Below are 14,954 nucleotides of genomic sequence, written 5' to 3' on the forward strand. Positions count from 1 at the left end.
GGATAAAATAGGAGAGCATCTAACTTAAAGTGTGAAACATAAAACCTGGCGTCTATTAGGCCATTCTGTGTCCTCCTTCCCGTGAACATCCACAGTCCTTCAGTTTTAAAAACATAGAAGGCCAAGGGTACAAATGAGTACTTGGAATGCTCCTGTCTAGCTTCCGTACCATGGTACTTTCATGTGCAACCATCCTAAAACTTGCACCACTCCATTTCCATTCATTTCTGTCCCTCTTCTCTCTTCCTCTCTCTCCCTGCATGACCGTTGTTTTTGCTTTGTTTTACAAATAAGATGGAATAAGATGTGCTTATATTTTGACTAACTTAACAGGAGAGAGTGTAAAGGTTTCATTAACTTTCGTGTGACAGGAGTATGGAGGACGCCTTGCAAAGCATCACAATGCAAATTTAATCTCAGCATGCAGCCCCGTTCATGGATTTTCCAGATGTGACCCAGAGAGTATATTAAACAACCCGTCTCCCGGCAGTCAACAGCTTGCCAAGTGCATCACAGAGACGGGAAGATCACAGAATCGGAGGAAACTGGACTCACTCACAGCCCAGGGCTGGAGCGGCTCGGACACCAGAGCTACTCGCATACCACAGGTACCACAGTTGAGGGCACCTCTCAAACTGAAAGATTTCTACCTTTTCTCTTTAGAATGAATTTTTCAGAGTAATTTGGACCATAAGAAGTGTTTTTCTTTTTTTTTTTGGTTTTTTTTTTTGCTTTGTTTTGTTAACAGGGCTTAGGGAAGGGAAATATATCCATGACTATAAAATACAGAATGAGGGGCAGTCTAGCTGAGCCCGTGAGGCTCTAGAGTTGCATCTGGCTTCTTATCTTGGCCCCACCCTCACTGTGTGACCTTAGACAGAGTTCTTAGTCTCCCAGAGCTTCAGTTTTCCTCTTCTCTAAAATGAGTGCACACAGCAAATGCCTAAAAATGTTAGTGACTATGATGTTACATGTCAGCACAACCCAACCTAATCCCATCCGATTCAGCGGTTTCTTTGTTCTGAGTACCAAATCTGAGCTGTGACGTGTGCACCGTGAGGCAGGTCTCAGTGGTACTGCAGAGTGCCTGAGCCTCAGGAAGGGCTGCCTGGCCATGATGCTGTCATAAACATGTTCCATCCACCAAAGATTTCTAGAGGGAGGTAAGAGCATGGGCTTTGCAGTTACAAGCTGGGCAACCTTGTGTAAGTTACCTGGTCTCCGCAAGCTTCATTCTGCACATGTAAACAGAGATGATGCTGTGCATCTGAAAGGCTTGTTATAAACGAGGAACTCAGCAAGGAGTCTCATAACTAACTATTCATTGTTATTATGAAGAAGACTGCATCTAGGGATGCAAAACGGCTCAAAACCCAACAGTATCTCTGTCTGATCATTTCCCCATTAGGCCCATATGATTTATATCTGCCTTGTGTGCTTGACTCGCCCATATTCACTCATATCTTGCCCAAGGGGAGGGTAGCTGAGGTACTTTTATATCAAGGGATGGAAGGTTCAGAGAAGTTAAGGACTTTGCCCAAGGTAACACAGCTAATAAAAGAACAGAGACAGGACTGGAATTCAAGCTTCCCAGGTTCTCCCACTGTGCTCTTCCTGCTTCATTCTCCAGGAACTATGGTCCAGAGTCCTGTCTTTTTCTTTTTTGGTGCCATTTAGAGATACAGCCTTGGTTTTCTGGATACCAAGTTCTTCTCTCAGTACCAAAGCACCCCAGTCTCATGCATAAAATATCACTGATGACACACGAATAACTCAGGCTCCTAACGCTGTAAAACCTGTTTTTCCTTCTACAAAGAAGACCCCTTCAATTTTTTTCTCAAACTGAAATGATCTCTGTGGAATCTTTTTAAATGTCCCAACAAACTACAATGGATCCATCAGATCATTCACCTGTTGTCTGAAAGTAACTCATATTTCTTTCCCTTTGAAAATAAATTTTTTTCAGTGATTTTTTTTTCTTTCGGTTCTCTTATATAAGAAGTGTTTTCTGACTCTTGAAATTGATCAAGAGCAGCAGTTCCTCGGGCAGCAAAGAGTTAACATTTGCAGGTGGCTTCCTGATTCACATGGTAACAGAATCCACCTTTGCTTGCTTTGACCACTATCAAATGTCAAAGAGCATTTTGTGACTTATTTCTATAAATGACATTAAAAAAAATAAAGAACACACAGAAAACACTCCATGTAAAAGGCAATATAGCCAAAGGTTATAGATACAGATTCTGGAAACAGGATTTGAATCCCAACCCTGCCTCTTAACCATGGTGCAATCGTAGGTAAATCGCTCAGTGTTGCTAAGCCTCAGTTTCCCTACCCGTTAAAGAAAGATGATGCTAATATCTACTTCAAGGGCTGAGTGAGGATTAATGGGTTAATAGATTCAAAGCACGTGAACGAGGCCAGCCATACAGTAAATGTTTAGCTATTACAAGGGTCTGTAAACTACAGCCTGTGGGCCAAATCCAGCCTACTACCTGTTTTTACATGGCCAGTGAGATAAGAATAGTTTTTACATTCTAAAAAAATTTAGAAATAAATAAAAAGAATATTTTGAGACACAAGAATTATATGAAATTCCAATTTCCCTGTTCATAAATAAGAGTTCTATTGGAACACAGTTACACCCACTCTATACGTATTATCTACGCATGTTTTCCACTATATCAGCAAAGTTGAATAGCAAGGACAGCCATCCTATGGTCCACAAAAACTAAGATATTTATTATCTGACCCTTTACGGAAAAAGTCTGCTGACCCCTGAGTAGTCTAGTGTACAGGGCACCATGTCACTTTGCAACTTCAGTCACTGACTCTGCATAGCCATCCGGTGCGGTAGGTAGTAGCATCCTTGTTTCTGAACCCTTGCTTGAACTGGGCTCAGAAATGTTAAGTAACCTGGCAAGGTCACATGCAGCTAAGTGAGACATACTGGCTGAGAGACCAAGGCAGGTCTCCCTGACCCAAAGCCCACAGTCTGGCCTCTCTCCCACGCTGGCCTCTCTTGAGACAGGTCTCTTTTCCATTTCAAAACTGATTCTATGACTTTCTTTGCTTTTTATGGAAAGGCAAATGATATTTTATGAATAAGCATAAATTTGTCCTTTAGAAATATATGGCTTTTTTAATATTCCAGACAACAGGATCTCTGCTTGATTTCCATGTCCCGTGTAATGAGGAGGGCTTTACACAACGGAACTTACGTTTCAGCATGGAGAAATTCATGTTTTAATTTAATAATTTAGCTGGATGGAAGTTATTTCCCCATATAGGCAAATACTGAAAATTATAGGAAATGTAGTTTTAAAAATAATATTAATCGCATTTTCTAACTATTAAGATCCTTTTAAAATAATGCTTGTCGAATAGGGATGGAAAGGACTTAAGGAAATTGCTGATTAATTTCTATGAAAGTAACTATATTCAGCACAGGCAAGCTGAATCATATATGCAAAGAAAATTCACGATGCCGCACGGCCAAAGCTAGGACAGAATTTTTGCCAAGATCATGGCAGGTGCATTCTACTCTCAAGGAAAGCTAAACTTTGGTCTGCAAATGGGTTTGAAAAGAAATCTCAACATCTATGTTTACTTACGATGAATTACAGTTAGCACAAGGAAGAAATTTCTAATGATACAACAGGCGGCCTGAGAAGGTAGTGTATTTTCTATATTTGGAGGGTTTTAAGGGGTCTAATGACCGATTACGGAGAATGCTGAAAGAATATTCAAGGATTAGATGGGGTGGGCCAGGGAGCCATACTAGCGATCGTTAATAATTCTGCCAAACGGGGCAGTCTATGGGACTGGATATCTCTATTCATTCATTAGTTAATGGCTCTCCCACAGCAACCAATTCTCAGTATTTCAAAAGACAGATCCTTCTTGACTCATGACGGGGTTACGCCCTGTTAAACCCATTGTAATTTGAAAATATCTTAAGTCGAAAATTCACTTAATGCACTTAACTTACTGGACATCCTAGCTTGGCCTAGCCTACCTTTAATACGCTCAAAACACTCAGGTTAGCCTACAGTTGGGCAAAATCATCTAACACAAAGCTTATTTTATAATAAAGTATTGACTGTCTCTTATAATGTATTGAAGACTATACTGAAAGTAAACAACAGAAGGGTTATCTGGGTACAGAATGGTTCTAAGTGTATCAGTTGTTTACCCTCATGATCGTGTGGCTGACTGGGAGGTGCAGTGGCCACCGCTGCCCAACATCAACAGAGCATCGTACCGCGTATCACTAGCCTGATCAAAGATCAAAATGCAAAATCTGAAGCACTCTTTCTACCGAATGCGAATTGCTTTTGCACCGCTGTAAAGAAATCTTAAGTCTAACCATCATAAGTTGGGGACCATCTGTAAATTCATCCAACTCAGCGCTCAAAAAACTTTGCTGCCATTCTTTACACCCAAATGAGAGACTGGTTTTCTTACATGAAACAAACATATGTTAATTCTCTTTTATGGAAGATTTCATAAGCAGTTGCTACGCTCAAAGCCTAAGTGGGAAACATTTAGTTCACAAATCCTGTCTTTTCTCATATCTATGAGTTTATTATTATTCTTTAATTTAACCCATCTCCTAATTTAAAAGCAAAAGAGAAGCACGGGAAGAAGGAAATACTTTGCCTTTCCTAAAGAACTCGTGTGATTTTTTTATGGACTATAACAATTCTATAAACCCATTTTGTTCCAGCTACCAGGAAGCTCAGAGCCAAATTTAGAGCACAAAACAACAAGTATATGGGCCAATGGCCTGGTAATGCATCGTCTATTTCCAGCGCTTTGTCTTGTTTTGGTACTCCAAGTTATGTTTTTGGTCATTCTGATTTAAAATTTTATTCTATTATATGTTTCTTATAGATCAGGTGACCACATAATTGTTTAATTCAGGACACTTTGAGAATTGAAAGGGGAGCTATCAATAACTTCTCCAGGACAACAGATGTAAACTGGGACCATCCTTACACACCAGAACATATGCTTATCTTATATGTAGGGCGTCAGTCAAAAATGGGATTAAAAAAATAAAGCATTTAAAGATAAAACATTAGGGCTCCATTCTCATGATGGTGAACCAGTTTGGACCAACAACTTTTTTGGGATATGAAGTTAGAAAGGAGATGCTTTCTAAAGCTTGTTCATCAAGTATATAGCACGATCCCATGCACATGGCAAGGCTGCTTCTCTTTTTTAGCTTTCATGCTTTCAAGGAAAATAAAAAACCTAAAACTATAGCTTAAAGTATGCAGATGCTAAATAAATACATTTTTGAATCACATGAATACAGTGAAAACGTAAGAACAACCCAGTGTTCTCAATAAAGGTATACCTTGGATTCTGAAAATGGAGATCTTCATTATAGTCTAAGGGCTCCGCAAACTGAGAAAAGCATTTTGCCAGCAGTGGGGGTGGGGCTGGGAGGGGCTGCATTCTCTGAAACTTCCTGAGAATCAGGACAGCAACCACTTCCACATTTTACATAATGAACCATTTGCTCTGCGAATTTCTCTGAACAAGCTCTTAAACTGATTTGGACCTGACTTTCCCTTTTCAGTGTCCCTTTCCCTTGTCTAATTGACTCCCCAGTGCCATCATAACCTTGGTTTAAAGAGGCAGACTCCTTCCTTAGTTCCCAGGGACATCCCGAAGTGCAAATAACTTGGAGGAGTTTTAATGAAATGATGTCAGTGCTGACACTCAACTAGGTGGATTGTATTATTTTAAAACCTCCCATAGCAAACAGCCAGGACAAGGACCTCTAATTGAAGTCTTTAATGATCGGTTCCCAACTTCTGAATGAGAGGATCTTTGCTTCACTTTGAAGCTCAAGATCTTTTCCTGCTGAGATCTTTACACTGGGTGATTTTCTTTGTCTGCTCCATTCCAATTATGCAGTGATTTATCTCTTTCCACTTTCCACACTGCTTTTAGAATTATTCTAAGACTATTAAAAAAACAAAAAACACCCCCCCCCCACTTCTTTTGAATGGAATATTCTTGAGTCAAAATGTTAAAAGTACCTACTGTTTGCAATATCCACACTACCATGATAATAATAGCTCACTATAATAATCATGATTTGGTTCAATGTAGCCACCCAAGAGTTTTTAAGTTTTAAAAAAAATTCATCATATCTGCTGCTAGCTTAAAATGTTTTATTTTAAAACTTCAACAGTACAAGCAGCTAGGATATATAACTGATTTTAACAAGTAAGCTGTGGAACAATATATATAGGATGACCCTTATTTTATATTCTTTAATATTTATTTCATATAATACATATTACATCTATAATCTCTTTTAAAAGTTTGAAATAACACACAACAAATTATTTTTTAGTGGTTATTTCTTGTGGGGGAGTATTGGGGGTAAGAATAATAATGGCAGTAAGGTTTTTTTTGTGTGTTTTTTTTACGGTACGCTGGCCTCTCACTGCTGTGGCCCCTCCCATTGCGGAGCACAGGCTCCGGACGCGCAGGCTCAGCGGCCATGGCTCACGGGCCCAGCCGCTCAGCAGCACGTGGGATCCTCCCGGACCGCGGCATGAACCCGCGCCCCCTGCATCAGCAGGCGGACGCTCAACCACTGCGCCACCAGGGAAGCCCCGGCAGTAAGTTTTTATATGATATACTTGTGTATCTGAATTTTTTGAAACCATCTACTATATTTATATTATTATTTTAAAAACTAAGTATAGACACTATGGAAAAATCTAACCTAACGTGTATTAGTTTATATCCATAGCTACAGTGTTACTTTTACAGACCAGAGCCTATGTCTTATAGCTCTTTACTTGTCCTTAGAGATTAATATTATGTGGATATGAAATAATGTTGGACTGTGAACAAAAATAAATTAAAATAAATTGATCATCATCTGTGCTTTGGACTATACAGATTATTTATTTAGACCAGGGCTTGCAAGAGCAGGCTAAAGCTATGTCCTTTTTGGTATACACAATTCATATTCTCCTCATAAAAAATTGGAAGCACCCCACCCTTGGTCTGCAGTACTCTACAGTACAACCTAGTCTACTGCACAAGCCTACTTTGCTCCTTTACCTGCTTGCTTCTCTCTACAATCCAGTCTGCTATCCTTAGTGCAGGCTGTTAAAAATAAATGAGTACTGCTGAGCCAAATCCTTTTATAAAACCCCAACGCAGCTGGTTCTTAAAAATGGTTGTGAGTTTGCACATCTAAAAACGAATCTGGGAAGACCTCTTGGGCCACATAGGTTCAATGGCAATAATATCATGTATTATTTTCTATCCCTTTAAACTTTATGCATCTTATATCCACATAAAATTTGATGTCATTACTTATAATGAAGTTAGCAACTTTTTAAATCCACTTATAAATAGCCTCTCCCCAAACACATGTCTATCGTGATAAGATGCTGGGAAAGAAGCCTGTGGGCTTTATTTGAGCGTGTAAGTTTCAACAAGGTTCTACCGGTAGGGAGCACAGGCTCCGGACGCGCAGGCTCAGCGGCCATGGCTCACGGGCCCAGCCGCTCCGCGGCATGTGGGATCTTCCCAGACCGGGGCACGAACCCGTGTCCCCTGCATCGGCAGGCGGACTCTCAACCACTGCGCCACCAGGGAAGCCCTACTTTACTTTTGATTCAAAAGTAAATCCTGACTTAGGGCTCCAGGTCCCTTGGGGTTCACTCATGCCGCCTTGGGGGTCTCTGTGCCCTTTTCAGCATTTCAGTAGCTAACTGGAAAGGATACATTTATCTACAGTCTGGAAGCAAATGTCCGATTTCTTTGTTTCCTCATGAAAATCACTTGTTCACTTTATTAGTGTGCTATCCCAAGCTCTGGGCGGGGGGTGGGGCAGGCAGTGAGATACACCTGACTGTCAAAATTGTTGACCAACCAACACAAAGCATCTACCATTTAAGAAACAAAACTTTTAATAATAAAGAGTCACAGGAGAAAAATACTAATACAGAGAGAGAGAGCTTAGATAACATTGGTCTGGGCAGCTCTAGATGTCCACCCACTGTCTAATTTGGAAAGAGCTCTTTACTTGCCTCCAGCTAAATTACTCCCTTTAGGAATTTTTCACCCCTGCTACCCCAATAATAAGAGTGACGAGTTCTAGGACTTACTCTGGTCTGTTGCACTCTCGAACAGCTGTTTTGATACCCCCTCCACATGTTCTTGAGCAGGTTCCAAAGTGACTCCAACTTCCCCAGGATCCATCAGTCACAGGGACCTCCATTTCTTTGGGAACACAAAATCCAAACTTGCAGTGCTGTATTTAATAAGGGGAACAGTGAGGGAGAGCTCGGTGCTTGAGATATTGTAGGACCCGCTGTCCTTTTAAATACACCATACGTTCATTGTTTTCCATGTGCTGGTTTGAAATGCTACAATTTCATCATCTACGTGAGTCATGGAAACGGTAGGGAGTTTAATCTCGGGCTTAGTGGTTTTAGGCTGTGTCTTCATTTACCACTGGCTTGAATAAAACTGCCCAATGAGTGGCTGGCTCCAGGCTGTTAGGGTAAGTCCCATGGCCAGCCTAGAAGCACTCAATTAGTCTTCTTGGAAAAATGAGGCGTGGAAATGGGCTGTCTCCTGGTTGTAGACAGGGCCGAAATGAGTTATTGGATTTACATAGTGCATCTCCATTAACAAGGCCTAGAGATGTTGTGAGCCTGGTGAAATACAATGCTTTACTGCTCCTCACAGATTTGAAAACCAATTTTAATTAAATGGGAGAGGGAAAAAAAAGCTAGTTACATGATCCCTATAAACTCACTCTAGCAGGGCACACAGGATGAGACTAAAGCAAAAATGGAGACACTACAGAGAGCCCTAAACTTTATTGCTTTTTGGTTACTAATGGTTTCTGATTCTGCAGCCTAGAGCAGGAAGAAGGCCATGATGCTTAAAGCAAAACAAAGTAAAACTCCTCAGCAGGACAAGTGAGTGGAGAAGCCCGTTTCAACCCTCTGCCATTGTTGGGGTGTGAGGCCCCGACACAAAGCCGAGGTCAATGAGCAATGGACAAAGGAAGAGGGGCAGCAGTGGCAGCAGGAGGGTGACGCCCTGCTGCTCGCTCAGATCTCTGAAGCGGAGCTGGTGGTGGCCACTGTGATTTATCCACAGGGAGGACACAGGCACGGAGTTTAGAAGCAGAGTAGCCTGGAGGCCAGGCGGTGGGGAAAGGGAACAGATAAGAGGCTGGTGAAGCCTCAGTCAATGGCCAGTCCCAGCAAAGGTCTGGCGAACAATTATTTTAAAGAGTGCAGTTAGGCTTTCTCTCTTCTGCCCTGCCTTCTCCCTTGTAATTACCCTCCTGAGTATCTGAGGACACATTCCTTTTCCTGGGCTGTTTGGCTGAGGTTTAAAAGGTTCGGCATCCAAAGAATCCTGGGCAACTCTGCACCCAGGAAATGAGGGCAGAGGTGACCGCATCACTCCCTGAGATCATTTTATAGCTGTCTTTACAGCGGTCTTGAACATTTCTTGGAATATATGCACAGAAAATCAATGAGGGGCAGCTTGGTCTAGAGCGCCACTATCCAATAAGAATGTAACATGCGTCACATATGTAATTTAAAAAATTCTAGCAGCCACATTAAAACAAGTAAAAAGAACACTGAAAGTAACTTTAATATATTTTATTTAGCTCAGAATGTCTAAGACATTACTGTGTCTCCATGCAATCAACATAAAATTATAAATAAGGTTTTTTCCCACACTTTCTTTTCCGTGCTAGATTTTTAACACCTGGTGTGTATTTTCATTTTAGCACATTTCAGTTCAGACTGACATTTCAAGTGCTCGCCAGTCAGGGGTAGCTAGTAGCTGCCATATCGGACAGAGCAGGTCTTAAGGGGACAAAGCTTAGCAGGCAAACAGTCTGGTGGTGTGGGATGGCCATTCTACAAACTAACTGTGACCTCGGGTGAATCACCGAACTCTACTTCCATAGCTGAAAAATGGGGACCTACCTGCCAAAGTTGTTTTGAGTATAACATGAGACAATGTATGGAAAGCACCTAGTACACAGCTGAGCACATAGGAGACCCAACTTGAACAAGGTCTGTAATAATAAGAGCAAATATTTACATAGCACTTAACATTTGCCAGGCATTGTTCTAAGCGCTATGTCCTCACAGCACACTATGAAATAGGTACTACTATTACCCCCATTTCTACAGAAAAGAAAATGGAGGCACAGGGAGGTTGATGTCAAACATCTGGTAAGGGGCTGAGCTGATAATGAAACACAGACAATCTGGCTCCAGAGTACATACTCTCAGCTGTGACACATGCTGCCTCTCAACTGTGAGCAAATGGGAACAACTGTTGACATCTAAATAAAGACTGAAATTTAAAAGCAGATTAATGAGATGGTTAGGTAAGGCTGACACTCCAATGTGTCTACCCAATATCCATTCTCTCCTTCATCCTTATTAATAGAATCTATATTTCCCTGGATTCTTGTATAGATAGGAATGCTCAAAGAGATGGCAGCAGAATTCATTGGGTCAGATTCCTGGGAAGGTCCTTTTGCCCCTTTGTTCCTTGCCCTTTGGCTTCATGCTGCCCAGGACTCAGAGCTGATGGCTGGAGCTAAAGCAGCAATTTTGTGACTTTGAGGATGGTGGCCATTTGCATATGATTGTAGAGCAGAAAGAAATTAGGAACCTGGGTCTCTGATGATTTTGTAGACCGACCATAATAGCTCCATGACCTGCCTACCTCTGACTAGTTTTTTGTGTGTGTGTCAGAAAATGAGCCAACTTGCTTACACTACTACAATTTGGTCTGACCTGAACAAAAATCCTAACTAATAAACAATTGAGGTCACAGCTGATGCCCAAACTCAGCCATCAAATCTTGACGCCAGGTACACATTTTATAAATTCTACACACTAAGGAGAACGCTCCTATGACTAGTCATGGACTTTCATAATGAAATTTGTCTGTAAATACATTTTTTTCCTCATGTCACTTCAGTCTTCAATCTGTTGGCCTCTCTATTCTATAGACTCTACCTCCACACAAGAATAATCTTCAAAGCGACCATAATTCTCATTAAGCATTACCATAAACCAGAGAAGAATAAGGGCATAGGTTAAGCAGAGTGTTGCCATTCAGCACTGGATTCAAATGTCCTCATAGGGTCCCATTTTAAAAGAAAACCTAATTAAAAATTCACCTGCAAATTAAACATTTCTTACTGATACGACCACTGGCAGGGGTTCACAGGGGAGGGAGAACCTCAGAGGAAGAGGGGAAGAACCTGAGGTGACAGAGGCTGGACATGGGGACTGTTTGGCGAATATGTATCAAGATAATCTATTTTACCAGGAATTTGAACAAACAATAATTATATACTGGAAAAGCCATTACATCATAACAAAGCATTAGGGGCTACTGGAGCCAGAGCCGAAATACATAGTCAGCCTTTCCTCAAAGTGCTCAAAACCATTTAAATGATATTTTACATAAATGTTCTTTCTGAGATTGGAAGAACAATTTGGAGGTCAATTTTGTCCCAAGGAGGCTTAAAACACAAGAGTTTCAAATCTCAGATTTACAAACAGGGTTAAAATGAAAATGTTAATGGACTTAAGAAGAGAATGGAGAAAATAAAAGGACATGAGAGAGTCATTCATCAAAATAACATTGTGTCAGCAACCCAAGACAGATTACTGCTGAGGGAGCAGGGCAGAGAGAAGAGAAAGAAAAAAGAAAAAATTAACCCAGCAGCAAACGGATACAGAATTTACTAGAGAAAAGGATAAGGTTTTACTGCCAATTCTATGAAAACAAAAGCGAAATGGAAAAACACAAAGAACGTCTATGCCAACATATTTACCATCTTATTTGTAAAGTGCATAAATGTTCTTCTGGGGAATAAACAAATGAACATCCACATCTTTAATATAAGTTGCTAGACTTAGCCGCTTTTCTAAAACAAACTAAAAATGTACCTATCATGTTCTCCACATAGCTGCTTCTCTGAAGGTGTTCCGAATCTGCCTTTTGGAATGCCTTGATGTCTCTTGCTTTTGCTGAACAAAAGCATACAAGGGAGATGTTTTCTGAAAGATCTCCCCAATTATTTCCCCATTTGTCAGGTATAAGATTACCATGCAATCTCTTATTTTCTGTTTCTGTTACAAAAACAGAAGACTAGAAGAAGACACAACAGACATCTTCCCAGGTTCTGTGCTCCACGATTGACTGGGATACCACAGTACTACATGGAGCGTGGTAGCCTGTACATGACTATTTTACTAAATACAATTCATTTCATCATACAATTGAAAGCTCTACTTTGTTATGGTTTTTCCAGCAGTAACATGTGTCAGAAATAGACATAGTAGGTGGGTGCATCAGATTGACTAAGAACCATGACATAATACCAGTGATTTTTTTGAGCTCAGACAGACTCCATTTAAATATATAGTTGGCTGGCTCCAACTCAAGCCAACTAGCCAAGCTGTCAACTAGATACCATGTCTATTGTCATCTCCCACCAACTGAGAGCAGCTATAGGGGTCACTGTGTTTAGAAGGACTCTGAGGCCACATCTTCATTTATGAAGAAAGAGTGAATGCTTGATGGCTGCCATGGAAACCCAAGAACCACATCCCCACTCAAACCTGTGATCCTCTGGCCATCAGAACTTTGAGTTAGATGTTTTGCAAAATGTGAAAGGTTCACTATGGCCAAGGAGATATATTTCTTCTTAATCTAATGAAAGGTGCGGTGCAGAAACTGTTATGCCTATGTCCTTAGGCTGTTTTCTCAGGCAGCTCCTGGAGAAAGCTGTATTCTCAATTGCTAAGGTGCTAGCCATCGAGAAGTGAGACCAGAGCTGATGGAGTAACCAAGCTAAATCAAGTGAAAAATCATCTTCATTATAATTTTATAAAACCACCCTAATAAAATTTAAAAAATAAAAAAAACACTCTGAGAAATGACTAGATAAGCCACTAGTTCTCCTATTTGACCATGGAAACTTAAAGAGCTCAGTGAGCTTGAGTTATGGACACTCCTGTGGACCCTGCAGCTCCTTCAGACAAAGAAAGCAAAGGAGAGAATTGGGAAGGGAGTGGGTAGGGTGTGTGAGGACTCTGCCCTGAATGAGCTGAATGACCTTGGGCAAGTCACTTCTCTTTTCTGTTTCCTATCTATAAAACTGGGGAAGGGACGGTTAAGTTCCTCATCTCTGAGGACCCCATGTTTCCATGGAAACACTCCGGGGGCCACTGATTCCACAAGGCAAAGTAGAAGAACAGAAAATGAGATGAGAACAAAATATTAAAAGTGAGTAAAGTTGACAATGAGAGAAGAAAGGAAAAAACTTACGTAAGGATAACATGAGACTCAGATATAGTACAGGGATTACCTCATAGGTAAGTGAACATCATTTTTTGTATGGATTAAAAAAATCAGGTTTATATCTAAAACTTTTTGTAACCAAAGCCTTAACATACTACTTTTTTTTTTTTAGATGGACACCAGGGGCAAAAGGTTGCAATAATCATATTCCTAGTTGCTGGGACATTGTTATCATTGCGTTGTACAAGCAGCAGATTTTGTTTGGTTATTAACCAATAAGTAGGAGCCATTATAACCAACTCAGAATGTGGATTTGGATGTATCTCAGGTGGCATCACAGTGCCTTAAAGGGGTCAATACAGGCTGGGAAAAGCCTTGTACCCAAGTAGTGAGCACAGTAAGTCTTCCCGTATTTCCGTAATTTTAAGATGTTCCACCAGCTTAATAACGGCCTTCCAGTGCCACCACAAAAGAAAGAGGAAGAGAGAGAAAGAGAGAGAGAGAGAGAAAAGAAATGTTACCTCACATTAAATGTACGCATAAACTGAAAAGCACATTGGGATTTAAAAAACATTAAAATGAGAAAAAGTATGTCTTAAAATCGAGGCAATAATGATAGCTATGTCCCTCGTGTCAGTATTACGCTATAAGGTAAGTCTGCACAACTTTCAACAGTAAAGTTGAACCTCCTGCCTCAAAAAAGTATTCTGCATGCTGAAATATGCTACATTAACTTATGTTCTAAACAATGGTGACTGAGCCTACAGCCCAAATCTTGCCCATGTCTGCCCCAAGACAGAAGGACGGATCGGGGCGTTACTTGCCTTTCCAGGCTCACACTCGGTCCCATCAGCCCAGGGCGTGTGCTGAGTCCGGCAGCCTTTGTGCGCTCCATCCACGTTATTGCACCAGAGCCGTCTACACTGCATCTGCGCAATTCAGTTGAATGACAATTCAGTGACGATGTGATTAGACGATATCAAGCAAGGCAATGGTTGCTTTCAACTAACATTTTGCCAATGATGTAGAGCGTAGGTTAGAAAGGGATTTTTTTCTTGGTATGATAAATGATACAATATTCCAACGGATAGAGAGAGCAGCCCAGGAGACACATTTCTATGCCTGGGAGGACTTGCCGGGGTGTCAAAGGGGAACTACTGTGCAACAGAAACATACGAGATGTCATATGGTCCTAGTAACATCTCCCCATATTACAGATAAGGAAACTGAGCCTGGCAAAGAGTAAAGTATCACACTGGAAATATGCGATGTGAGTTTAGGTTTGCAATGAGCTGCGACTGGAGAGTGGGTTTTGAGTTACGTTGTGATTAGAGTTAACGTTTGGCTTGATGCTAAAACTGGTGTTTTTTCCTACTAAGCATATATTATCATGATCATATTATGACTCTTTTCGAGGGCTTTCAGGGGTTGTCAGAGGAAAGAAGGGACAAAATATCATGAAATATTTCAGGTATATAAAAAGTATGAACAATAACATAACGGATACCTGTGTGTCCACCACCCAAAGAAAGAAAGAAGACTTCACAGGCTCAGCTGAATGCCATGCACACTCATTCTCAAACCCAATCCCTTCCCCC

The 14,954-nt window shown here is 40.9% G+C and overlaps 1 protein-coding gene across 18 annotated transcripts in view; it reads right to left on the bottom strand.

The window, feature by feature from the left end:
- ADAMTS9 (ADAM metallopeptidase with thrombospondin type 1 motif 9) overlaps nucleotides 1-14,954 on the bottom strand; it is a 232,660-nt gene that overhangs the window by 177,525 nt on the left and 40,181 nt on the right. For all 18 annotated transcript variants that reach the window (XR_012334666.1, XR_012334665.1, XR_012334680.1 and 15 more), the window contains 2 exons: nucleotides 14,181-14,285; nucleotides 8,154-8,299 (listed from right to left, as the gene is read on the bottom strand). Coding sequence is in view for 1 of the 18 variants with exons in the window: in XM_073811332.1 (XP_073667433.1) it covers nucleotides 8,154-8,299; nucleotides 14,181-14,285 (251 nt within the window). In the remaining 17 variants the exon portion in view is untranslated. The remainder of the gene's footprint in view (nucleotides 1-8,153; nucleotides 8,300-14,180; nucleotides 14,286-14,954) is intronic.

Source organism: Tursiops truncatus, chromosome 10 (assembly GCF_011762595.2).
Source record: "Tursiops truncatus isolate mTurTru1 chromosome 10, mTurTru1.mat.Y, whole genome shotgun sequence".
Classification (NCBI taxonomy): Eukaryota; Metazoa; Chordata; class Mammalia; order Artiodactyla; family Delphinidae; genus Tursiops; species Tursiops truncatus.